This window comes from Schistocerca serialis, chromosome 4, assembly GCF_023864345.2.
Source record: "Schistocerca serialis cubense isolate TAMUIC-IGC-003099 chromosome 4, iqSchSeri2.2, whole genome shotgun sequence".
NCBI lineage: Eukaryota > Metazoa > Arthropoda > Insecta > Orthoptera > Acrididae > Schistocerca > Schistocerca serialis.
In genome coordinates, this window is record NC_064641.1 from 466,267,495 (window position 1) to 466,294,425 (window position 26,931).

A 26,931-nucleotide genomic window follows, 5' to 3' on the forward strand; every position below is an offset into this window, starting at 1 on the left:
CATGTGGTCATCAAGCTTCCCAAATCTGTCCCCAATGGAACACATGTGGTATCAGTTTGGACGTTAACTTTATCGCATCACCTGTATCCAGGATATCAAGGACTAAAGTGTGCGTCATTTATGTTGGCAGCCGAGTTAAGGTTCGTTCTGCGCATCTGACGTCACAAAACACAGTCAGCCAATGAACAGAGAACGACGTTGCCAGATCTCGACTGCAGTGCATAGCATGGACGAGTGTCTTCAGTTTTATAAACGTTCAGTCATAAATAAAGTAATAGAACAAAAGCAATGTCTTGATAGCAGACTTTCTTTTATAGAAAGTTTGGAAAAAGCGTTCTTTATACCAATTGCTTCATATTCTATTAATTAATTAAACCAAACAAGAAATAAGACTCCTAATTCAGGCGATAGCAAGGAAAGGTGTTTGAATCAATCTCACGAACCGCTTTTCCGCACTAAAGAAGAGCGGTAATTGTTTATTTCCTATTGTACTTCGACGAAGCGTGAGTAATTCATAGTCATACCAAAAGCGTTTGTCAGTATTTTGTGTGACTTGTTAGAGTCCTTACTGTGTACTGTTGTCAGGCAATCTGCGTTAGCGTAATGGTTAAGGTGTTTGGCTTCTACACGTAACATTATGAGTTCAAACCTTGTGCGGTGCTTAGTACTTTAATTATTTAAAAACAATATCGAAGTGCCTTACTTCATGAATTATATTCGTTTGAATGCAATTTTTTGAAATTTCTAGTGCTTTGTCTCTTCATTAACCCTTTCGCTGCTGCAAACACGTGCTCCCCGCATTCCGCGCTGTGCGCGATTTTGTCATAACTGCACTGCTCGCCTGTGCAGACACATGGTGTTCCCACTGCTTTGACACACTTATCATTCGATTTCACAAAAAATTATTTGGCCCAAAAATTAGATTTTTACACGTCTTCTTGACTGATACCTTTCCCCCATAAATGACTTAATTTTGTTTCGATGTTCAACACAGTTATTATGCAGCATTAAATGTAGTAAACCATTGCACGAAATTTTGAAGAGTTTGCAGAGGTAGAAGTCCATAGCGTATACTTTCCGTATGGTCGATTTTAGTTGCCACAATGTTGAGAATGAAATGTGGACAAGATACCTAAATTTCATATAAAATTTACTGTATAACAATATCTCATTTAAGTACCACATAGGTGTCGTATGTAATATTGAGAAATATTCCGTCTTTCACGACTGTAATAAAAGTTTTATTTACACCGGACGCGTTTGGCTTTATTTTAAAGCACTTCACTCAATGAAAGATATGGCACATACACAATGGTACTCATGTTGTCTTTCTTGTTTTTGTTCCACAGTCGCAATTTTACCAATGTTACAGAAATATATTTCTCTTCTGCAACTGTAATAAGCGACTTATTTACACCAGACGCGTTTCTCTCTTTTGAAGCATCTTCAGTGGACAGTATTTTGTCTCCTCCATTGCCAAGTCACCTTTCGTAGTTTTGTGCTGTGGTAACACACTATTCAACGTTTGTGTTGGCTGATCAGTGTTTTAGCAAATAAATGGTGTTTGTGTGTGCCACACACAAAAATTATATTTGACATAGCTGAGAGCACTTCACTGATAGACGGTAAATTCAAGTCCTAATGTTTTTGTAAGTCCACAGTTTTGTTTAATGTATTTTGTCTACTTCCTTTTGATTCATTGAAGTGCTTTAAAATAAAGCCAAACGTGCTCAGTGTAAATAAAACTTTTGTTACAGTCGCGAAAGACGGAATATTTCTCAATATTACATACGACACCTATGTGGTACTTAAATGAGATATTGTTATACAGTAAATTTTATATGAAATTTAGGTATCTTGACCACATTTCATTCTCAACACTGTGGCAACTAAATTCGACCATACGGAAATATACGCTATGGACTTCTACCTCTGCAAAATCTTCAAAATTTCGTGCAATGGTTTACTACATTTAATGCTGCATAATAACTGCGTTGAACGACGAAACAAAATAAAGTCATTTACGGGGGAAGGTATCAGTCAAGAAGACATGTAAAAATCTAATTTTTGGGCCAAATAGTTTTTGTGGAATCGAATGATAAGTGTGTCAAAGCAGTGGGAACACCATGTGTCTGCACAGGCGAGCAGTGCAGTGACAAAATCGCGCACAGCGCGGAATGCAGGGAGCACGTCTTTGTAACAGCGAAAGGGTTAATGCGGCCATGGTGGCTTTACTTCATGAACTGCACGCTCCCCCCTAAACGTAAGCTTGCGAACTAGCTATACTATGGCGCTGCTTCTATTGGCGCGTGCGTCGTGTGCAACTGGCAACGCAGCAGTCTCCCGCGTCTGGGCGGGCATGCGCGAGCCGCCAAGATAAAAGAATTGAACTATAGTTACAACACTTGTGGGTCAGCTAGCCTCAGGACAGGATACAACTGCTTTATGACATCCTTCCCAATCGAAGCAGCGCCTACCTCCATGCCAGAAAGGTCATAAGTCATACTGCCAAGTGAACTCGTATTGCGAAGTTCTTTATAAATTTGTCTCGATTTTATAATCACTGCAATAACATCACATATCCTCTCAACCCATGAAGTTATGTTTCGTTTCCTCCTCCTCTTTTGGGTGCTTCACTATTTTTGTCGGCTAATGTAAATTAAACAACTCTTGAAACATTTCTGTAAAATACGGGGTAATACGCACTCATCGAGAAACCAATGCTGTGATCAAATATAGTTGTCCCATAATAACCTTCAGCTGAAGAATTTCACACAATTGTCTTACTTTTGCAATTCAGTGTTAATGTTGTACATGGAAGTAGTTTATATTTATTTTCTAAAATGTTCTGTGGGAATCCATTAAAAACTATTACATAGAGTAAAGTATACATTAGAAAATTAAAAAAGAATATATACATTCTAGTATTAATATGAGGGCGTGCTAAAAATTAATGCTTCGGAATTTTTAAGCTTTTTAAATAAAACAGAAGTCATTAACATTCTACTTCTGTATTCTTCTGGTCTAAATATCTACAGCTCTCTGCCAATAGATGACTATGAATTGTAGCGTGTAACATGGCGGTGTGTAAAATAATTACGTCGATGCGTGAGAAATAGAATGCTGTAAAACAGTTTCGAATTACCCGCCAGGGTAGCCGAGAGCGCTAATGCGCTGCTTCCTGGACTCGGGTAGGTGCGCTGGCCCCAGATCGAATCCGCCCAATGGATTAACGACGAGAACCGATGTGCCGGCCAGCCTGGATGTGATTCTTAGGCGGTTTTCCACATCATGCTAGATGAATACCGGGCTGGTCATCATGTTCCACCCCTTAAACATTAACATGCCAAATCCGATTAACGATGGCTGACCCTGCGTAGCTGCGGGACAAAGCTCAAGCGATAGCGAAAACAGTTTCGAATTCAAAGTGTTCATCACACCTGGAGCACCCTCTCCTTCAGCATGACAGTGCCCGACCACATACGAGCGCTGTGACATCTCCAGCTACCCAACACATTGGGTTCAGTGTCATCTGTCATCCTCCATACAGTCCTGACTTGCGTCAATCCGATTTTTCATCTGTTTCCAAAACTTAAAAAGCACGTTCGAGGACTTCACTTTCATATTGATGAAGCGCTGCAAGCACAGGTTGTGGCTCGGTCAACAAAGTCAAACATACCTCAGCGACAGCAATAACAATGTGGCCTCTCGTTAGAAATAAAGAGTGAGTATGTTGAGCAATAAATATGTAGAAGGAGGAGTAAAAATATAAAAAGTTAACAATGCTTGTTTTCTTTAAAATCCTTTAAGAATTTTCATGTAAATTCGAAGGTATAACTTTTCGGCACGCCCTCTTATATGTAGGATAATAATGGTACTTTAAGGAGATAATATAAAATACAGTTGAAACTTAATTGATAAGATTGATCTGTTCGCACATAAATCTTACGTAACAGAAGTTACACGCAACTTTGCGCACTTGGCTCTCTAAGCCTGAGAACTGTTGAAACCTCACAATAGCGCCCGGGTGCCTACTCACTACAGAGCGACAGTAACTGTCGGTTTAGCCTCAGGCTTCGCACAGCATTAGAACATCTTCCGTTCCAGTATTAACTGTTTTCTATTACTGCTTACAGTTTACTCCCACTCTTGATTTAACGAATTTCGTATAGCCACGCCTTACTGACTGAATCACATTTAAATTTAATACGGATAATTCTCTTACATTGATTATTAGTGCCTCTGATCTCTTCCAGTACTTTCTGTAGATGGTTGCCTAAGGTGACCACAGATGGTCTGTAGATGCTCCCAGCTGTGCTGAGTAGAATAGATACTCATTTTCCCTTTGTAGTCGTTAAGGCCGACGATTACGAACAATCTCTCCTTAGCAGTGTCATCCACACTTGAAAGATATCGTATACTATTGACCATCAAACGTCGCTGTGCTTTAAGTCTCTACGTTTGATTTCTCGATATTGCATTCACTTGGCCTTACAGCCCTTTTGTCTCTAATTATTCTCTGCAACTCTCAATCATGTATTAAGAGGTCTCACTAATGTAGTCTATGGATAGTGTCCGAGAACGACTGTGTTGGAAGTAATGGCAAGCAGACAGTTTTTATTTTTGGGAGAAATCTGTGGACTTCCTGCTGCAGCTCGTATGTGAGAGGAAGAGCCACGCTTACAAAACATTACAGACATCTACATAGCTGAAACACTCCCTTTCGACCTGATGGTACCATGGACACATCCTGAAATGACCACCAAAAAGGCAACGAAAGCGTCGAGGACTCATCGTGATATATGTGAGAGCTGGGTATGAGACGCGCACATATCACTAGGTAAATTTCAAGGTACGGTTAACAATCTAGTTAACTGTGGTCTAAAAGAGCATAATAATCCATGTAGATGTTTCGCAAACCATCCTAGTAATATATCTATAGCTACTATGGTGCATTTCTCATGCCAGACTGTATAGCAGACATAGAAAAATCCAGGATAGTTTAAAAATGCAAGATCGCGGTGATGGTTTGAAATTAAAAAAATTAAGATGGTGGAACTAGAGCAGTTTTGCTTTGTAGTTCTATCCCCTCCCCTTCCCTTATCCCTTCCCTTCTCTCTCTCCTCCTTCTCCGTTTCTCCAGTAAATCAGAGCACAGTATTAAAATATTTTAGAATGAGGAGTCACTTACTTGAACGGCACAAAAAATGCCAAAAACTTCGATGATATGCGGTATTCCCGAAAAAAATAAGCTTCCCTAGAATTGCCTTCGTGTTCAAAGATATTTACCTCTGCACCACGTACACCCACATACTCACACACTGTCCCCCCTAGCCTATACACACAAATACCTGCCCTCCCCCCTCCCCCCCCGCACACATATATACCTCTGCATTCCATACATGGAGTACCATACATATGTGCTCTCTTACAAAGTAATTAAGATGTCATGTGTTTTACAAAAGTTTAGTTTAAATTTAGAAATTTTGGTTTACTTTTTCTTCATACACGCACAAACACATGCATGCACATGCACACACACACACACACACACACACAGGCAACACACACACATACTCACAGACATACACACACACACACACACACACACACACACACACACACACACACACACGAAGTTTGTAGCATGAACTTAAAGTTTAAGCAGCACTAATGAATTTACGAAGTTCGATATCGTTACAATAGATGGTTCGAAGTACAGTGGACTCTCAAATTACTAATTTTCCACATAGAATTAGTTCTTTGCTTGTGAAGTGTTGCAACACCATCTCCATATCTAAAATACTTTTGACAGCTTTTTTAATAGTGCTTCACCTTTGCAAGCACCAATTCATCAGGCTGAAGATACTGCATCATGCCCTAAACTATAAATATAGTGGATGGTACTGATGGCAGTTATTGCTTTTTATCACACATGATGCGGTCTAGCTCAGATTAGGTAAAATAACGACTTTTGAAGAAGACTGGAAAATTCAACAATTTGACTGTGGTTCCAAAGCTCTCTAAATCTTTTATTTCTCATAATCAACTACTAATAATACTAAAATCTTAAGAAAATACATGACATAAGAAACACACACCCACATACAACATGGCTAAAGAACAAACTGCCGAAATGAGATTTTTTTATGGAAGAAAGAAGGTATGATGAACCTTTTTATAATGACGTATTTTTTTGTAAGAGCAAGAAAACCTTCTGCTATGTTTATACTCATCACATCACGGCCGAAGACAGTTATGGAACTAGACAGAGATGAAACATTTCCAACGACAATATTTCTCAAAATATGAAAGATTTCCAGCACAAAACACACATGGCACTACCGTCGTATTTTAATTATTCTACAACGTTATAAGAAAATTCATGTGGATTACATTCTAACACTACTTTTAAAAATCTATAGGTTAAACTGCACTTGTTATTGGCCAAGATCAATTGTTGTACCACACTTTGCCAGCATAATGGAGTTTCAAATTAAATATTTCCACATCTCAAATGACAGTACTACTTATTAATATTAATGCAGCTCGCTTTTTGGCACTATTAAAATACGAGGTGCGACAATAAAGTAATGAGACTAATTTTCTTTGCAAAATGTGGCAACCCTGCAGGCTTGCGTAGGCACATCTTTGACCTTGGTCTATAAGCTGCTTCTAGTCCAAGCGGCACATTGATGCAACTGCTCAGTCGTGAGTTGTGCTGTAATAAGTTAACACATGTTCGTCTCTCGTCACGGAAATGGAACTTCATAATATTGCGCAACGGTATGCCATTTCATTTTGCGTTAAATTGGGTGAAAACGCGACGACAACTTACGGTAAGCTTCAGAAGGCTTTTGGAGAGGAGGTTATGGTAAGAGCTCAAGTTTTTCGTTGGCATAAAATGTTAAGTGAAGGCAGAACGAATGTTGAAGATGAAGCTCGCATGTCAAAGTCGAAAGTGAAATGCATGCCTGTGTGCTTCTTTGATTCCAAGAGAATTGTTCATAAAGAGTGGGTGCCTCCTGGATAAACAGTTAACCAATATTACTACAAAGAAATTTTAGAAAGACTTCATAAAAGAGTTCTTCGTGTCAGTGCCAACATTGCTGATAATTGGATTCTGCATCACGATAATGCGCCATCCCGTACTGCTCTGTCAGTACACCAATTTTTAACCTCAAAACAAATTTCAGTACTACCACAGCCACCTTATTCACTATATATCGCTCCACGCGACTGTTTTCTATTTCCAAGAGTCAAAACAAAGGTCAAGGGACACCATTTTCAAACAACACAAGATGTCCAAAAAGCTGTGACGAGGGTCCTGGAGGATATTACAGATGATGAGCTCCAGAAATGTTACCGTCAATGGCAGAAGCGCTGGAAAAAGTGTGTGCAATCAGAAGGGAACTACTTTGAAAGAGACATCACTAAACTTGACTAAAACGCTAAGCAACATTTTTTTCTCACATCAGTCTCATTACTTTATTGTCGCACCTCGTAAGTTACAGGTTACTAAACGTCCAGTCTCTGTAATTCGCATCAAATTTATCTAAATGCATAATAATTGGTTCTATAGCATTGCAAAACACACATCTACTCATCTAACTTACAGCTTAAAGTACACTTGTAAATGAAAGTTACCAGAGTAAAGAATATTACTCACCACAGGTAAATTCCCCAAAAATTCGAGTGATATAAAAGTCAGTCGAACTTTATAGTCACTCTGTGCCATGAATTAACTTCGTGTTGCAGTTCAAAATGTCACCTTCTGCTGTTCCAAGGTGGAAACTTGGAGAAAGCTGTGCTCTTTTCATTCCCTCTACAATATATTGTAATGGTGTTCCCTTATTAAAATAAGTCTCACAAAGCGATAGATAGAGATAGGAATATTACTGTGGTGTATAAATCAGATATATGACAGCGGCTGGTGGTGTGGGAGTGTGTCAGCTGCTGGGAGAACTGTATTTCTTTCATTCCCTATATAATACACTGTAAAGTCGTTGCCTCAAACATTACAGAGAGGAAATTTACTATCATGTATACCTCAGAGAGATGAATTTTATTGGGGACTTGTTATTATCGTTTCAGAAGACACATTGTTCCAGTGTCAGAGGACAAACTGTTATAATTTCAGGGAAGAAGTTGTTCAGGTTGTGGGGTAAGTTGTTAAAGTTGCAAGGCAAGGTGATAAAGTTTTGAGACAAGTTAATGGTGTTTGGGGTAAGCTGATGCAGTTTTTGAAGGCAAGTTGTTACAATGTCAGGACAACTTGATTCATTTTATGTGTCCACACAACATCAAGAAATTACTTACAATATTTCCACATCTACCTTATTGATTGTACTACCTCCTCATTAAACTTCATCTCACATGTGAAGAGATGGGCAACATATTACTACCGCCCACATATATCTCGCGTAATGATCACAACGAAAAGATCCGAGAAATTAGAGCAAATACGGAGACTTACAAGCAGTCGTTCTTCCCACGCACAATTCGTGAATGGAACAGGGAAGGGGGGATCAGATAGTGGTACAATAAGTACCCTCCGCCACACACCGTAAGGTGGCTCGCGGAGTATAGATGTAGATGTAGATGTAGAAAGCAACGTCAAAAAATCACATACAGTATTTCCACATCTGCCTCATCATCTTGACCATAAGTTGTAAATTTCATCTCACTGATTTATACGTAACAGGAAATTTCCTCTCTCTATCCCTGTCGGTCATACTTACTTTACTGAGATAACAACTTTATAATTTCTTACAAAGTGAATGAGAGGAGTAGCTGAGACTGCCCCCTAACAGCAGCTAAAATCTCCCAGTAGTTGAAATCCCACAATATTTGATACTTGGTTATAGACTTTCATCATGGACATATCTACTAATCAAGTTTCCAGCACACCATGTAAAATTTTGTTGCGCAGAAACGTATAGCTTAATTTAACACATAAAAGTTCCAAATATTGTAGGCGCCCCTGTAGTCCACGTCACCTACGGTGGACTGGATTCCGAGCGGTGACCTCTCCAGTTGTCAGGATGCTGGGAGATGACTGTGGACGCGACAGAAACGCCAAAGAAACACTATTACACCTTTATTCCTGCCGATTACAATGTGGCGGGCGTAACACAGGCTGGCTGAGCTTGGTGATATCAATGATCTTCCCTAAGTGCTCGCTGACTCGTAGCGATGACACCAGCTCCGGGCCGCACCAGTCTTGCTAGTGCAGGGCCGTGTGCTGTGATGTAGTGGAGGAATGTCCTTATATCGTTCTTCGGCCGCGCGTGGCTGGTGGCGCCCGGCTGGCCAGCCGGCTCAGCTGAGGACAGCAGGCCGCTGGGCGTAGGAGCCTCCGGGTTGGAGACCCGGGGGTGTTGGCACGAGAAGCGTTCTCGTAGTGCGGAGTGTACTCTATCACACCCCATCTTCTTCCCTGCTCCTCCTGGTGGCTCGTCCGCGGTGGACACCACCTCCGGGCCGCACCAGTCTTGCTAGTGCACGGCCGTGTGCTGTGATGTAGTGGAGGAATGTCCTTATATCGTTCTTCGGCCGCGCGTGGCTGGTGGCGCCCAGCTGGCCGGCCGGCTCGGCTGCGGACAGCAGGCCGCTGCGCGTAGGAGGCTCCGGGTTGGACACCCGGCGCTGTTGGCACGAGAAGCGTTCTCGTAGTGCGGAGTGTACTCTATCACACCCCATCTTCTTCCCTGCTCCTCCTGGTGGCTCGTCCGCGGTGGACACCAGCTCCGGGCCGCACCAGTCTTGCTAGTGCAGGGCCGTGTGCTGTGATGTAGTGGAGGAATGTCCTTATATCGTTCTTCGGCCGCGTGTGGCTGGTGGCGCCCGGCTGGCCGGCCGGCTCGGCTGCGGACAGCAGGCCGCTGCGCGTAGGAGGCTCCGGGTTGGAGACCCGGCGCTGTTGGCACGAGAAGCGTTCTCGTAGTGCGGAGTGTACTCTATCACACCCCATCTTCTTCCCTGCTCCTCCTGGTGGCTCGTCCGCGGTGGACACCAGCTCCGGGCCGCACCAGTCTTGCTAGTGCAGGGCCGTGTGCTGTGATGTAGTGGAGGAATGTCCTTATATCGTTCTTCGGCCGCGCGTCGCTGGTGGCGCCTGGCTGGCCGGCCGGCTCGGCTGCGGACAGCAGGCCGCTGGTCGTAGGAGGCTCCGGGTTGGAGACCCGGGGCTGTTGGCACGAGAAGCGTTCTCGTAGTGCGGAGTGTACTCTATCACACCCCATCTTCTTCCCTGCTCCTCCTGGTGGCTCGTCCGCGGTGGACACCAGCTCCGGGCCGCACCAGTCTTGCTAGTGCAGGGCCGTGTGCTGTGATGTAGTGGAGGAATGTCCTTATATCGTTCTTCGGCCGCGCGTGGCTGGTGGCGCCCGGCTGGCCGGCCGGCTCGGCTGCGGACAGCCGGCCGCTGGGCGTAGGAGGCTCCGGGTTGGAGACCCGGCGCTGTTGGCACGAGAAGCGTTCTCGTAGTGCGGAGTGTACTCTATCACACCCCATCTTCTTCCCTGCTCCTCCTGGTGGCTCGTCCGCGGTGGACACCAGCTCCGGGCCGCACCAGTCTTGCTAGTGCAGGGCCGTGTGCTGTGATGTAGTGGAGGAATGTCCTTATATCGTTCTTCGGCCGCGCGTGGCTGGTGGCGCCCGGCTGGCCGGCCGGCTCGGCTGCGGACAGCAGGCCGCTGCGCGTAGGAGGCTCTGGGTTGGAGACCCGGCGCTGCTGGCACGAGAAGCGTTCTCGTAGTGCGGAGTGTACTCTATCACAGCCCATCTTCTTCCCTGCTCCTCCTGGTGGCTCGTCAGCGGTGGACACCAGCTCCGGGCCGCACCAGTCTTGCTAGTGCAGGGCTGTGTGCTGTGATGTAGTGGAGGAATGTCCTTATATCGTTCTTCGGCCGCGCGTGGCTGGTGGCGCCCGACTGGCCGGCCGGCTCGGTTGCGGACAGCAGGCCGCTGGGCGTAGGAGGCTCCGGGTTGGAGACCCGGCGCTGTTGGCATGAGAAGCGTTCTCGTAGTGCGGAGTGTACTCTATCACACCCCATCTTCTTCCCGGCTCATCCTGGTGGCTCGTCCGCGGTGGACACCAGCTCCGGGCCGCACCAGTCTTGCTAGTGCACGGCCGTGTGCTGTGATGTAGTGGAGGAAAGTCCTTATATCGTTCTTCGGCCGCGCGTGGCTGGTGGCGCCCGGCTGGCCGGCCGGCTCGGCTGCGGACAGCAGGCCGCTGCGCGTAGGAGGCTCCGGGTTGGAGACCCGGCGCTGTTGGCACGAGAAGCGTTCTCGTGGTGCGGAGTGTACTCTATCACACCCCATCTTCTTCCTGCTCCTCCTGGTGGCTCGTCCGCGGTGGACACCAGCTCCGGGCCGCACCAGTCTTGCTAGTGCAGGGCCGTGTGCTGTGATGTAGTGGAGGAATGTCCTTATATCGTTCTTCGGCCGCGCGTGGCTGGTGGCGCTCGGCTGGCCGGCCGGCTCGGCTGCGGACAGCAGGCCGCTGGGCGTAGGAGGCTCCGGGTTGGAGACCCGGCGCTGTTGGCACGAGAAGCGTTCTCGTAGTGCGGAGTGTACTCTATCACACCCCATCTTCTTCCCTGCTCCTCCTGGTGGCTCGTCCGCGGTGGACACCAGCTCAGCGCCGCACCAGTCTTGCTAGTGCAGGGCCGTGTGCTGTGATGTAGTGGAGGAATGTCCTTATATCGTTCTTCGGCCGCGCGTGGCTGGTGGCGCTCGGCTGGCCGTCCGGCTCGGCTGCGGACAGCAGGCCACTGGGCGTAGGAGGCTCCGGGTTGGAGACCCGGCGCTGTTGGCACGAGAAGCGTTCTCGTAGTGCGGAGTGTACTCTATCACACCCCATCTTCTTCCCTGCTCCTCCTGGTGGCTCGTCCGCGGTGGACACCAGCTCAGCGCCGCACCAGTCTTGCTAGTGCAGGGCCGTGTGCTGTGATGTAGTGGAGGAATGTCCTGATATCGTTCTTCGGCCGCGCGTGGCTGGTGGCGCTCGGCTGGCCGGCCGGCTCGGCTGCGGACAGCACGCCGCTGGGCGTAGGAGGCTCCGGGTTGGAGACCCGGCGCTGTTGGCATGAGAAGCGTTCTCGTAGTACGGAGTGTACTCTATCACACCCCATCTTCTTCCCTGCTCCTCCTGGTGGCTCGTCCGCGGTGGACACCAGCTCCGGGCCGCACCAGTCTTGCTAGTGCAGGGCCGTGTGCTGTGATGTAGTGGAGGAATGTCCTTATATCGTTCTTCGGCCGCGCGTGGCTGTTGGCGCTCGGCTGGCCGGCCGGCTCGGCTGCGGACAGCAGGCCGCTGGGCGTAGGAGGCTCCTGGTTGGAGACCCAGCGCTGTTGGCACGAGAAGCGTTCTCGTAGTGCGGAGTGTACTCTATCACACCCCATCTTTTTCCCTGCTCCTCCTGGTGGCTCGTCCGCGGTGGACACCAGCTCCGGGCCGCACCAGTCTTGCTAGTGCAGGGCCGTGTGCTGTGATGTAGTGGAGGAATGTCCTTATATCATTCTTCGGCCGCGCGTGGCTGGTGGCGCCCGGCTGGCCGGCCGGCTCGGCTGCGGACAGCAGGCCGCTGCGCGTAGGAGGCTCCGGGTTGGAGTCCCGGCGCTGTTGGCATGAGAAGCGTTCTCGTAGTGCGGAGTGTACTCTATCACACCCCATCTTCTTCCCTGCTCCTCCTGGTGGCTCGTCCGCGGTGGACGAGCGGAACGGGCTGCAGTCCCCCAGTGTCGTCGGCTCACCCGGTTGTGATGGCGGATGCACAGGGCCTAGGCCCCTCACGATCTCGACGACAGCTCACTGTTGTGGTCAGCATTGGCGGCGAGCGAGTCTGCCGCGATGTCTGCTAATCCTGGGTTGATGATTTACTGCGGCAGCAGAGAGGACCAGAGCTGGTACTGTCCCCTCACATCTGCTGCTGGATGGGCCGCCCTTACTGCCACATCTCCTTAAGAAAGATTAACATGTCGATCACCGAGCTGATCGCTACGCAGCAATGCAGTACACATCTCACTGCAAGTCTAACTGTGAGTGCCTTGTTGCTATCAAAGCTGGCGTATTTAAAGGAAGCACGAGCGACGTCCTGACGTCACGCTCATTTGTAATGAACACATTCGTTCCACTTATACTACTGATTCATCTGTCGTACTCGCCCCTTAGGTGTTCTTGCGACAGAGTTACGTGTTGTTATGGCCGACTTACGCAAAGTTGTGAAATGCAGTACAGCTGACACTATACTTCTGCCTTACACTCTACGAAAGTCTCCGTCTAACACAAACCCGCGTGCTATGCAATTCTCTCTCGCCTGTTGTGTGTAACCAAGTCACTGCCCCTACGTGACGACACATTCCGATACATGTGCAATCCTCTTACCTCTTGGCTAACCTACTGCCTCTGGCTCTCGGCATAGGCAACGAAACTTTGACAATATTCCACGTTTCCACTCTTTACTATTTCGCGACACTACAATATTTTCGAAGATATTAGTAGTGATGGTAATACATGGTTAGATACTTAAGATTTTCTTTTAAATAATAAATATAATATTCCTCTGGTGAATCAGAACAAGGTTGCGTTGATGGATGACATCTGTCATCCATCAACGCAACCTTGTTAATGGTGAGCTTATTATTATTTATGAGCATAAATGTATGCACTGGACATCAAGTCTGGATGCATATAGTGCAGAAAAAAATGTGTGGAACAGTCTCCTGTTAATCATTGGCTACAGCCAATGTGTGTTGCATTCGAAGTTAAAATAACTGTGCAGCACATAATTCAATCAAAACACCGTGTTGTTTCTACTGTTACACAATATAAACTAGATTTATCTGCACAAAATGATGGATGGGGTAAAAAATTTTCTTCGAGTCACTTCTCCATCTTTCTCATTTGGAATGTTAAAATTGGGTAGAAACCGCGTTCCAGACCTTCCCACCTTAGAAAAATCTTAGTAGGCATGAGGAATCGAAACTGGGTCCTTTCATACTGAAGACAGGACTACTTTACCAGAGGTTCCGTACTTTGCCTATCCTATATGAGCCAGCGTGGTGTCTTCAGATGCCAGTCACTTAAGCACCTCAAAGACTTAGAAGTGTAAGGTTGTACGTATGCCGAAAACTGCTCCAATGTACTCTGACAGTAAGAGCAGGAAAGCTACTTTGTTGAAATAAAAGGGTGGAATCGATTGACTGATTTAACAGTACAACAGTTACACACTCTTCCATAAAATTTCGGGAGTGTACCCGCATAAATTCGACTTTTCCTTCTAATATTTCGGCTGAATACCGGCCAGCCATCTTCAGTGTGAGCCGAGGTGACTGACGCTCCAGCACTTGCTCCGTTCTTTTAAACCCCCGGACCGCACCAATGCGCATGCGGCAACAGATATACAAGCGCCATGTGTATCTGTGGTCATATGTGCAGAGATGCTGTCCGGGGGTTTAAAAGGACGGAGCAAGTGCTGGAGCGTCAGTCACTACGGCTCACTCTGAAGATGGCTGGCTGGTATTCAGCCGAAATATTAGAAGGAGAAGTCGAATTTATGCGAGTACACGCCCGAAATTTCATGGAACAGACTTTGCGCCGCGAAAATATGAAGGTGCACATCAAGTACCTCTACGGGGAGGAGATGGTTTTCAGTGTTCGCCGGTTGGATAAGTTAAGACACTTGAGAGAGGCGCTAACTGAGCTTTTTAAGTTTTTTATCAAGCTGTCGTGACCATGGCGAATTTTCAAAGTTTGCCTCGTTACAACATTTTGTAAAGTCGATTGCCATGAATAGGATATTAAGGAAAGCTGGTGCTGCTATTGTTAAGGAGTGGATCCGTTTTACAATTGGACGTGATTTCGGAACAACTTTATCGCCTGCATCTAAAGATATCTGTGGAGCTACCCTACAATCCATGGAACTGGACTGATCGTATAACGTGGGCCAAGTCATACTGGGTTCGTCAGGTAGCCACATCATGACAGACGGCAAAGTTTAGCCGGCTTGAGACGCCTTTGCAGCAAGAAACTGTTATTCGACGCTCCATCATTAATATGACGGATAAAGATTTGGAAGACGCTACGATGACGGTTTTATGTAAAGGACTGAACTTTGCACCCACGCCAAAGATTTTACCACTACCAGCTTTCATTAGCGCCGTTGAAGAAGCTGTTCGTTCTGTTTCTACGGAATCAGCAGAAGAAATAAGATGCGAAACATGTCGAGCAGTTATGAAGGTTCGCCCACAAAGGAGTAACATAACTGTGGCAGAGAAAGCTGCACTACGCAAGCTTCGCCAGGATACCGTAACGGTGGTTCTTCCAGCTGATAAAAGTAATGCCACTGTTTTAATGTCTCGTGACGACTATCATGATAAAATGAACAGTATACTGAGTGACAGCACATAACGGAAGATCAGTAGAGACCCCATCAACCAGGTGGTAAGGAAGACTGCTTCGCTTCTGAAATCGTTCCCCTTCCCACCAGAAGTTGCGCGAAGATTGAAACCAAGTGGTGCGGTTCCTCCAAGGCTTTATAGACGTCCAAAGATCTACTGGAATGGTGTTCCTCTGCGTCCGATAGTGAGTAACATAGGCTCTCCACCTTATGATTGTGCCAAACACTTAGCGTCGTTGTTTAGACCTCTGGTGGGAAAATGCGCTCATTACATACGTAGCTCAGTCGACTTCATCGTCGAACTGGAATCACTCAAACTGAACAATTCTGATATGTTAGTCAGTTTCAATGTAGTGTCGTTGTTCACAAAGGTTCGTCATTCGGAATCATTGTTTCTCACTGGAAAAACATTCGCTAAAGAGATTTCTGCTTTGTTTAAATATGTTTTTACCTCGACATATTTTGTATTCAATAACGAATTTTATGAACAGACTCATAGTGTCGCCATGGGTTGCCCTTTTACGCCCTTGGTGGCCAACTTTATTTTATGGAGGACTTCGAGGCTAAGGCGCTGGAATCTGCTAGCTTGAAGCCCAGAGTGTTTTGGAAGTACACTCCTGGAAATGGAAAAAAGAACACATTGACACCGGTGTGTCAGACCCACCATACTTGCTCCGGACACTGCGAGAGGGCTGTACAAGCAATGATCACACGCACGGCACAGCGGACACACCAGGAACCGCGGTGTTGGCCGTCGAATGGCGCTAGCTGCGCAGCATTTGTGCACCGCCGCCGTCAGTGTCAGCCGGTTTGCCGTGGCATACGGAGCTCCATCGCAGTCTTTAACACTGGTAGCATGCCGCGACAGCGTGGACGTGAACCGTATGTGCAGTTGACGGACTTTGAGCGAGGGCGTATAGTGGGCATGCGGGAGGCCGGGTGGACGTACCGCCGAATTGCTCAACACGTGGGGCGTGAGGTCTCCACAGTACATCGATGTTGTCGCCAGTGGTCGGCGGAAGGTGCACGTGCCCGTCGACCTGGGACCGGACCGCAGCGATGCTCGGATGCACGCCAAGACCGTAGGATCCTACGCAGTGCCGTAGGGGACCGCACCGCCACTTCCCAGCAAATTAGGGACACTGTTGCTCCTGGGGTATCGGCGAGGACCATTCGCAACTGTCTCCATGAAGCTGGGCTACGGTCCCGCACACCGTTAGGTCGTCTTCCGCTCACGCCCCAACATCGTGCAGCTCGCCTCCAGTGGTGTCGCGACAGGCGTTAATGGAGGGACGAATGGAGACGTGTCGTCTTCAGCGATGAGAGTCGCTTCTGCCTTGGTGCCAATGATGGTCGTATGCGTGTTTGGCGCCGTGCAGGTGAGCGCCACAATCAGGACTGCATACCACCGAGGCACACAGGGCCAACACCCGGCATCATGGTGTGGGGAGCGATCTCCTACACTGGCCGTACACCACTGGTGATCGTCGAGGGGACACTGAATAGTGCACGGTACATCCAAACCGTCATCGAACCCATCGTTCTACCATTCCTAGACCGGCAAGGGAACTTGCTGTTCCAACAGGACAATGCACGTCCGCATGTATCCCGTGCCACCCAACGTGCTCTAGAAGGTGTAAGTCAACTACCCTGGCCAGCAAGATCTCCGGATCTGTCCCCCATTGAGCATGTTTGGGACTGGATGAAGTGTCGTCTCACGCGGTCTGCACGTCCAGCACGAACGCTGGTCCAACTGAGGCGCCAGGTGGAAATGGCATGGCAAGCCGTTCCACAGGACTACATCCAGCATCTCTACGATCGTCTCCATGGGAGAATAGCAGCCTGCATTGCTGCGAAAGGTGGATATACACTGTACTAGTGCCGACATTGTGCATGCTCTGTTGCCTGTGTCTATGTGCCTGTGGTTCTGTCAGTGTGATCATGTGATGTATCTGACCCCAGGAATGTGTCAATAAAGTTTCCCCTTCCTGGGACAATGAATTCACGGTGTTCTTATTTCAATTTCCAGGAGTGTATGTTGTTAACACGTTTGTATTGAAGTCCCAAGGCGAGGACAAGTCAAAATAATTTTTAAACCACCTGATATCCATCCACAGATAATTTCAGTTCACAATGGAAATCGAAAAAGATGGATGCCTTCTATTTTTGAATGTTTTGGTACGGCACAAAGTTGATGGCATTTTGGGACAAACTGTATACCGAAAACCGACCCATACGGATTTATATTTACTTGCTGCCACCATCCTTCGCAGATTATAAGTGTACTCAGAACTCTGGTACACAGAGCACACACACGTCATTGCTGACGAGAGCAGTCTGGAGGACGAGTTTCTACACCTGAGAAGAGTTTTTGAAGCCAATGGGTACTCTCCACAGCAGATACGTTAAGCTCTACTATTGAAACCAACAGTGTGTATAAGGAAAGCAGAAGAAGACATGGATTTTCTGCCATTCGTGGGAAGCCCATCGTCAAAAATAAAACGGATCCTCAGTAAGCACAAAGTGAAAGTGATTTTTCGGCCTCCACCAAAGACAGCAGCACTCCTGGGTTCTGTTAAAGATGATTTGCTGCTCTGGAAGCCTGGGGTTTACAAGATCCCCTCTGAGTGTGGCCGTTCATACATCGGATAGACGACACGTACAATCCAAGAGAGATGCAAAGAGCTCCACAGGTACACCCAGCTCTTACAACCAAATAAACCGATGGTGGCGGAGCACTGTATTGACCCTGGGCACTCTATTGTGTACGATAACGTCGAAATTTTAGCCTCGACTTCATCTTTCTGGGACTCAGTAGTGAAAGAAGCATTGAAATTCAGTTGTCGGTTGGACAAATCATGGAATCCGGCAATTTCTATAATAGACTCACACAGATGTCACAACAGGGCAGCTCGCAGTGATACATCAATGTCACTGTGTGGATCGACTGTGCAACCATAGATCTAATTCCATGCTTATGTCATACTTCTTTGCCACTGATCAATGTCTGTGGCGCCTTGTGTATCTGTGGCCGCATGCACAGTGGTGCAGTCCACAGGTTTAAAAGGACAGAGCATGTGCTGGAGCATAATCCCCTTCCCCTCGCCTGAGGCACCTGTCTGGCCACAAACCCTCCTCAGTGACCCAAATGTACACCTTCTCCTCAGCATCTTTTTTCCCTTCCTCACCATCACCTGTGCCACTATCTATATCCGTCCTGCAGTTCCTCTCCCCAACGACTTCATTTCCCATGTTGACCATACCTTCTCCATCTTTGTGATTGCTGCCAACCTCAATGTCCACAGCCTTGACCCTGCCACCCTTCGGCAGTGGCATCAGCTCCTTGACACCCTCCATGGTGACCTTGCTCCTCTCCTACAATACACCCATCCTGAAAGTAACTCCACCTCCAATGTTATCCTCACTTCCCCCAGCCCTCTTGGTCGTATCACCATGTACATCCTTGATCCCATTGGTAGTGACCACCTCCTCATCCTTTTCACTGTCTCCTCTGCCCGTGGCCCCCCTGCAGCCCCCCAACCAGCTGCCCCTCCAAAGTCCATCCATGACTACCACTGCACCGACTGGAATGCCTACTGGGAATCCATTGCGTCACAGGTCAAAAGCCTCTCCCTCACCTTTCATTGTCTTGCTGACATCACCCATGCCTCTTCCTTCCTTCAGAAGACCATCACTGACGCTGTGGAGGCCCATGTCCCTGCCAAACTCATCCACCCTCACTGCTCTACACTTGCTCCTAGGCCGGCCTTCTTCTTCATGAATCCCACAGGCTCTACTGCTCCTTCCTCCACACCTGTGATCGGGATACACTCATCAGCCGCTGGCAATTACAGCAACACATCCAGAACCTCATCACAGCAAAGAAACGCCGTAACTGGAGCCAGACATGTACATGCCTCAACTTCACCCTCCCTGTCAGTTCCTCCAAGTACTGGTCAGCCTTCCACCACCTTACTGCTAGCCATCCCTCCCCACATTACCCTATCTTCCACGACGATCGCCCCTTCCCTGACAAACTCAGTAAGGCTAACTATTTTGTTTCCCACCTCTATGAGGTCTTCTTCATTCCTGACAATCCCCATTTTGATTACTCCCTCTTCCCCACCATCCTTGACCACATTGATACCTCTGTCCCACCACTCGCCCCTAACTTCCAGTACTTGGATCAGTTACCCCCTCAGACATCAACACTCCCACCACCACACATGACATCACACTTGTCCTCCACTCCAACACTCCAAATGCTACACAGCCCGTGGTCATGATGGTGTCACCTACTGCCACCTGAAGGAATCTCCCAGGCCTTCCTGGCTGTCCTTGCTGCCCTGTAAAATGTCCTCTGTACTGGCTTTTACCCTGACTTGTGGAACATTTCCCATGTCCTGCTATTCCCTAAGCCCATCAAACCCCCCCTCTGATACCTCTTCCTATCGTCCCATCTGCATCACCTCTGTGCTCAGTAAGGTCTTCAAAACCATCCTCTCCTGCCATATTCACTGCCACCTTAACCTTCACCACCTTCCCCTTATCCAGTTTGGCTACTGGCCTTCCTTCTGAGCCAATGATCAGTTCATTACCCTTACCAATCTTCTTTCCCTCCAACTTAACTCCTATCACTCCACTATCTTTGTTTCCCTTGACCTCCAGAATGCCTACGACCATGTCAGGTCTCCAGGGCTCCTCTTCAAACTCCAGTCCTATGCTCTCCCTACCAATTTCCTCCTTCTCATTGCTTCCTATGTCACTATCCACTATTTCAACTCCTGTACCTTCTATCAGTCTGCTGACGTGCCCAAACGCTCTGTCCTCTCCCCTCTCCTCTATCTCCTGTACGCTGCTGACATGCCCAAACCTCCCCTGTCTATTCATCTCCTCCAGTTTGCTGATGACACCGCCTTCCTAGCACTTTATCGTACCTGTCAACAGTCACAATGTACCCTCCAAACCCACCTTGACCCGTTCACCACTTGGTGCAACCAGTGGTTTCTTCATATCAGCCCCTCCAAGACCCAGGCGATCATCATAGGCCACACCACCCACTCCTTCCATCTCCATGATTTCTGCCTCACCATTTATGACCATCCTATCCACCTCACCCCTACCCTCAAATACCTTGGCCTCACCCTTGACTGCCAACTCATCTGGACTCCCCGTCTGCTTACCATCCAACACAAAGCCCACAACAGACTCCACCTCCAGAAACTCCTGTCCAGCCAGACATGAGGACTGATCCTTCCACCATCCTTCACACCTAGAAATCCTTGATCCACCCCATCCTTTGTTATGCCAGCGTTGCTTGATTTCTGCCCCTCCCACGTTCTATAACGCCCTTCAAATCCTTGAGCGCCATGCACTCCACCTCGCCTTCCATCACCCACACAAATCCTCTATGACCTCATCCCCCGCCCCCACCTTCTCCTTTTCCTCGAACACATCCGCACCCTGTATATTGCCTGCTGACTTAATCCCCCATACCCTGATTTCCCCCATCCTCTCCACCCCAGACTGTTGCCGCACCTTTACCGTTGTGTCCAGCCCTCTCTCCATCTCCATACCCTCCACCTCGTTTCCCAATGCAACTTCCAGCACCTACCCCTCCCGGATGATGAACTTTGCTCAAACGTCTACCCCTCCTCCCAACTCTAACCCCACCTTCCTCCTGCCTCCTCCTCCAAACTCCCTCTCATCCCCCTCTCTTCTCCTAAGTGACTTTTCGTCTCTTACACCCCCTCCCTCTCCTGTGCTCCCCTTCAGTGTCTCTGCACTCCCTCCTGCCTTTCCCTCTTCATCTCCCGCCCTGCCCCTTGTTGAGCCTCCTGCCCCCTTGTTTTCCTCTTCCTTCCACCCCCCAGCCCCACCACCACACCTTCCTCTCCTCTATTCCCCTCCTCTCTAGCCTCCTCCAGACCCTCTGCAGGTCACTACCAACGTTTTTTTTTTTTTTATTCTTCGTGAGTACTCCGTCGTTTCCAGTGGTTTTTTAAGTGTTGTGCTCTGTGTGATTTTTATCCTGTGGCCGATTTTTAGCTTGTGTTTACCTCCAGTGTTTTTTTAAGTGCACTTTGATTTGCCAGCTGTGTTCTTTTAACTTTATAACGACTTTTTAACTGTCCCCCAGTACATGTCACTAGTGTATATTTTAACCCCCAACATCTCCATTTACTGTGTTTTTCATGTCCCCCCTTTTTATCCCCCCTTTTTATGTAATCACCCTTTTGTATTTTTGTATAGACAATTGGCTGAAGAGCAGTGGACTGTGTCGCTGCCAGCCCTCCCCTTCCCATATGGGGCGGGGGAATGAAATTACAATAAAGAAAAAAAACTAGAACGTCAGTCACCTCGCCTCACTCTGAAGATGGCTGCACGGTATTCAGCCGAAATATTAGAAGAAGAAGAAGTCGAATTTATGCAGCTGCAAGCGCGAAATTTTATGGAACAGTCTTTACGCCGCGATAATATGAAGAAGCTCAATTCCTCGCTTGTTGATGTAACTACAGTTTTAATTTGATCTGTATAATAAGTTACACTCATTACTTTCATGAATACATTAATCACAAAATTGATAATAATGCCAGAAAGAGAACGTTTACTTTAAAACTGAGCTTAGTCTTCAGTATCATAGCGTAAAACAACAAATCGGTACTGCGATCTTGGGACAGGAATTAATTTCATAAATAGCATTACTCCAAAAGTTAGAAAAATAAGAAGACACTCAAGAAAACGTTCAATTAAAATTTACTAGCACATTCAAAGATATAGCATAGAACACAAACCAGTGCAGCAAGTTCAGAACAGTGCGGAGACGAAAGACATCAACATTCACTCTGGGTATGACAGCCTATTAAAGTACAGATATGCAATAATTATTGTAAATACAATATTTAGGAACGAAGATTCCCTTGGCAGGAGCCCGTATGTTTCCAACCAGAATAGCGCCGTTATATAGATCTTGGTACTCGAGTCCCAGTCCGCTAGCTAACACAAGGCACAGAAAATACCGCAATAGCTAACCTGAAACAGCTCAGTAGTGGAAACAGAGTGTGCTTTCAGTTAGTAGCAGACGTTTCCGCTGGTGCAGCCGCCCAGTACACAGATGCGTTACTCCTAACATATGAAGTCTAGCAAGCCAACTGGTCTTCAAATGGCTCTGACCACTATGGGACTCAACTGCTGAGGTCATTAGTCCCCTAGAACTTAGAACTAGTTAAACCTAACTAACCTAAGGACATCACAAACATCCATGCCCGAGGCAGGATTCGAACCTGCGACCGTAACAGTCTTGCGGTTCCAGACTGCAGCGCCTTTAACCGCACGGCCACTTCGGCCGGCAACTGTTCTTCAACACATTACATACGTAGAAGATCCATAAGATTACAGAACAAACATAAGTTATTGTGGATACCCGTGAACATTACCAATTACTAACACATATTACCGACCTACTCGTGACATCCAGTGTCTAATAAGCTAGATGTCCGATTACGACATACACTCATTCAAGTTGCACAAGATCATGCACCGCACATGAAATGTTATGGGGCTCCAGTGCCTACAATCAAATTGTTACGCACTATATGGACGCACTGAAAAGTTCTCTGTGTACTTACAACACACACTCGTATGAGGTGCATAAGAATATGCAACACACATAAAACTATGTGGGGCTCCAATGACTACACTCAGTTATTATGCACTGAAGTGCTGGCAGAAGAGCCAACACCGTGTTGCTAGAGGAGGCCGAAATGCACGCGTTTAATTACACGCAGACGGGCGTGAGTTCTGGAACAAGGTAAAGTAATTATCCTATAAAGAAAAGAACGTAGTTCTTGGAATACTTAACTTTAATCCACAACTGTCGAACATCGCTCTTGATTGTACATGCTTCATAAGATAAATATCAAATGCTATGGCGCCTTGCTAGGTCGTAGCAAATGACGTAGCTGAAGGCTATGCTAACTATCGTCTCGGCAAATGAGAGCGTAGTTGTCAGTGATCCATCTCTGGCTAAGTCGGCTGTACAACTGGAGCGAGTGCCAGGACGTCTCTCTAGGCCTGCCGTGTGGTGGCGCTCGGTCTGCAATCACTGACAGTGGCGACACGCGGGTCCGACGTATACTCACGGACCGCGGCCGATTTAAAGGCTACCACCTAGCAAGTGTGGTGTCTGGCGGTGACACCACATGCACTATATCGACGCACTGAAAACTTCTTACCTAATTGCGTTATCGCATTTATAAGATTCCAGTACTTGCTCTAAATGAAGATTCCTTGCCACAATCAAATATACAGACAGCATAGCCACAATATAACGCCGTGCATCGGACGTTAACAGAACGTAGCTACACAATCGCCGAATTCATCAGTCATAGGTTTCCGTACCTCCTAACTGCTCCTCTTAGCACACTCACAATAACTCCATGCATGCGAGCGATCATCTAAACAACCCTTCTAAACACGCGGGCCAGCCGTCGAGCAACAGCTTCCTTCTTGATGACTGTGCTGACCGTACCCCACTAAGCGCACCGCTCACGCACGGATAAACACTCTCTATCCAGACAGAGAAACCACACTCGACAGTGGAAAGGTTCAAGCAATGGCGTCAACCCTGAAACCCTAATTGATATAGTGTTACACACGGCACAAGTGTTGTCGGTGAAGATAAAAACTGGCGTCTTCTGCAGCCCTTCATTATATTCTTAACTGTATGACACTTTCAGTCACCTACTGTTCCCTCAGTTCACATACTACTACACCGATGATATTGTTTCATGGCACAGGAAATTTGCTGTAATTTGAGGTAATTTGCAGTTCTGTCACAATCGGATATTGCCCAAAACAGTGCTTAAGAGCAATGTTGCCCGACATAGGATGCGGTCTCCATTATCGGAATTCCATTTGAGACCTTTTTCACTGATTTCAGGTTTTCAGTCACTGTCGACAACGCTTTCTAGATTTAAAAAGATGAGAGCTTCCTAAAACTACCTTCTTGTTTGTTTATAATCCAACACGTCTAGGATTTCAGTTATGGTCCTTTAGAATTTTCCTGCCATATTGTCGTTTAAGAGCGCTCGGATAGATAGAAGTCACGGGTTATTTTCTTGGGTTAGGAGTGAATCATCCAAGTGGTCCCCACGATCCAACGGGCGTGGTTTTAACGTGACTGCTATGTTCGATAGGAGTCCCACAACTAGAATATGTGTCCACTCTGGCAAACCCTTATTTGCCTGGGTAAAACTGGTACAGCTGAGGTGCTTCAGGAACCCCAAAGGTCGTCCGCTTACGACTGTTCTGCCTTTACATGATCCCCCACCCCCACCCCTCATAGACTCGTAGCACACCTCGAGGCTGACAGCTATTTTGTGGGTACCATCCCCATCGTTCTGGTTTTTAAGCCAAGGTCATCACTCCCTGTGAGAACAACTTTCCTCCATCGAGAGCGTTAACTACTGTTCCAGACATCATCAAGGCGTACTCTCTCTCCAACATGCCAGCTATCTTATATTCATTTACTCATAAATGTGTATCGGCAGCGGATGCGCGTTATGGTAGTAACATCAAACAACTCGCAAACAAAGCTGCAGGAGGTATTTTTGACTAAAATAAAGAATTTCACTCTTGTGTAAGTGACCCCGAGAGTTAACGTCAGCACATTTTTAAAATATGCAGTAGTTAAAATTCTGAACTCCTTTTTTGAAAGAAAAGGTTGGATATCGCGATCCGTTACTCGTGTTTTAATTTCACTGACATATCCTTACACCATTACAGATATACAGGATGAGCCCGACCTCCACTGACAAAATTTCGGCACATCCAGTCAAGGCGCGGACCACCGTGCAGCGTGAACGAGCCTGTGTTTCTCAATACTACAAAGTAAGACGTGACAACCACAAAAAAATGCTATGCGTCGAAAAACGAGGTTTATTTCTGCTGGGAAACGTTTTTGTATACAGTTGTGCAGCAGCTGCATCACAGAGATCAATTTTTCCATGGTCAAATACGAGATCGGTTATTTCGATACTCGTATGGTGATACACGTCATAATGCTGACACCGAAGTTCCTATCTAATGCGCACACAGCCTAATTGCGTCGAGAACAGAGCACTTTAGAACCGCGCAGTATGTGCCTTCACATTATCCTGATGGCTGGAGGAAACCAACTACAGTGTGAAGCAACTCTGACGCCACCGTCTTCAAACGCCAACGTCCCATAGGGCCCAAGATATGTACTTCCGTATAGTGGGTTCCCTCTTCGAAAATGACCAGTTTGCCATACCACACAACATACAAGGCACTGTCACTGTTTTCTCTATACTTCCTGTTTATGTAAATGTGGTATTCGTATCCATTAGTACGAAGTAGCACACAGAAGACGCGTTAATATTGAAGTTATCTCCTTTCAATCAGACATTTAAAGCAAGTAGTAAAATGCAAATATACACGTCAGTTCCTATAGACATCGAAGCCAAAATCGGGTAGTGATGCAGGTCACTTTCTCAGTAAACTCTAATACTGATAAGTTCTAATGACCATAGAGGTCTTTATAAAATAAGTTACTCCTTGTGAAACGCACCGCACCTAGAGTTAAAAGAACTAATTCTGCAGTTGAATCGTTCTTGGCAGTCACAGCAGAGACTCCTGTGTCCAGCTCCCGAGGTAATGGAATTGCGCATGTACTCGCACCAGTGCGACGTGTGGTCCATGGGCGTCATCACGTACCTGCTGCTCGTCGGAGACTTTCCGTTCACCGGCGACAGTCCGGAACAACTCAGGCAGCGAGTACTCAACGACGAACTACGCTTCGGTCGTAAGTTACTGTCAAATCTCCTCGATAGCTCAAAGTATGCCTTTAGTGTTAAACAGCAACAATCAGAAATAATGGCCAGAACGTTCCGCACCTCGCAGGTTGATCAAAAAGTGACCAAAAAGTCTGTATAAATTTGAAAACTTAATAAACCACGGAATAATGTAGATAGAGAGGTAAAAATTGACATACATGCTTGGAATGACATGTGGTTTTATTAGAACAAAAAAAGTTCTCAAAATGTCCGACAGATGGCGCTGAACAGCAAAACGTCAGTGACTGCGCATGACAATCGTGTATAAAAGGAGCTGTAATGAGAGAGAGAATCAGATGCGACAGCAGTCGCACCATGTTGACGTTACCTGAAAAGGCGCTTTTAGTGAAGCTGTATTATCAGAATGGGGAATGTGCTAGTTCAGCGTTACGATCCTATCGCCATAGGAAGGGGATTCGAACGGGTAAAGGCCCGTTGACAAATGCAGCTGTGGCGAGAATGATTTTCAAGTTCGAAGCCACGGTTGTTTAGACGATAGACCCCGTAGTGGCTGATCGAGCAGAAGGCGTAATGCTGCTGAGACAGTTCAGGAATAAATGGAGACTGTAGCGGGTTCGTCTATGCACGGGGAAGTCAGCGGTCGTGCAAACGCACGTCGCACCGGCATTCCATACACTGCTGTTTGGTTGGCACTTAGACGTACCCTC

General features: G+C 46.9%; 1 protein-coding gene across 1 annotated transcript in view; it reads left to right on the top strand.

Annotated features, from left to right (window-relative positions):
• The window catches only part of LOC126474540 (serine/threonine-protein kinase 33-like), a 61,519-nt gene extending 35,156 nt beyond the window's left edge, over positions 1-26,363 (top strand). Inside the window, exon 4 of the mRNA XM_050102013.1 lies at positions 26,074-26,363. Coding sequence (XP_049957970.1) covers positions 26,074-26,363 — 290 coding nt within the window. The remainder of the gene's footprint in view (positions 1-26,073) is intronic.
• The last annotated feature ends 568 nt before the right edge of the window (positions 26,364-26,931 follow it).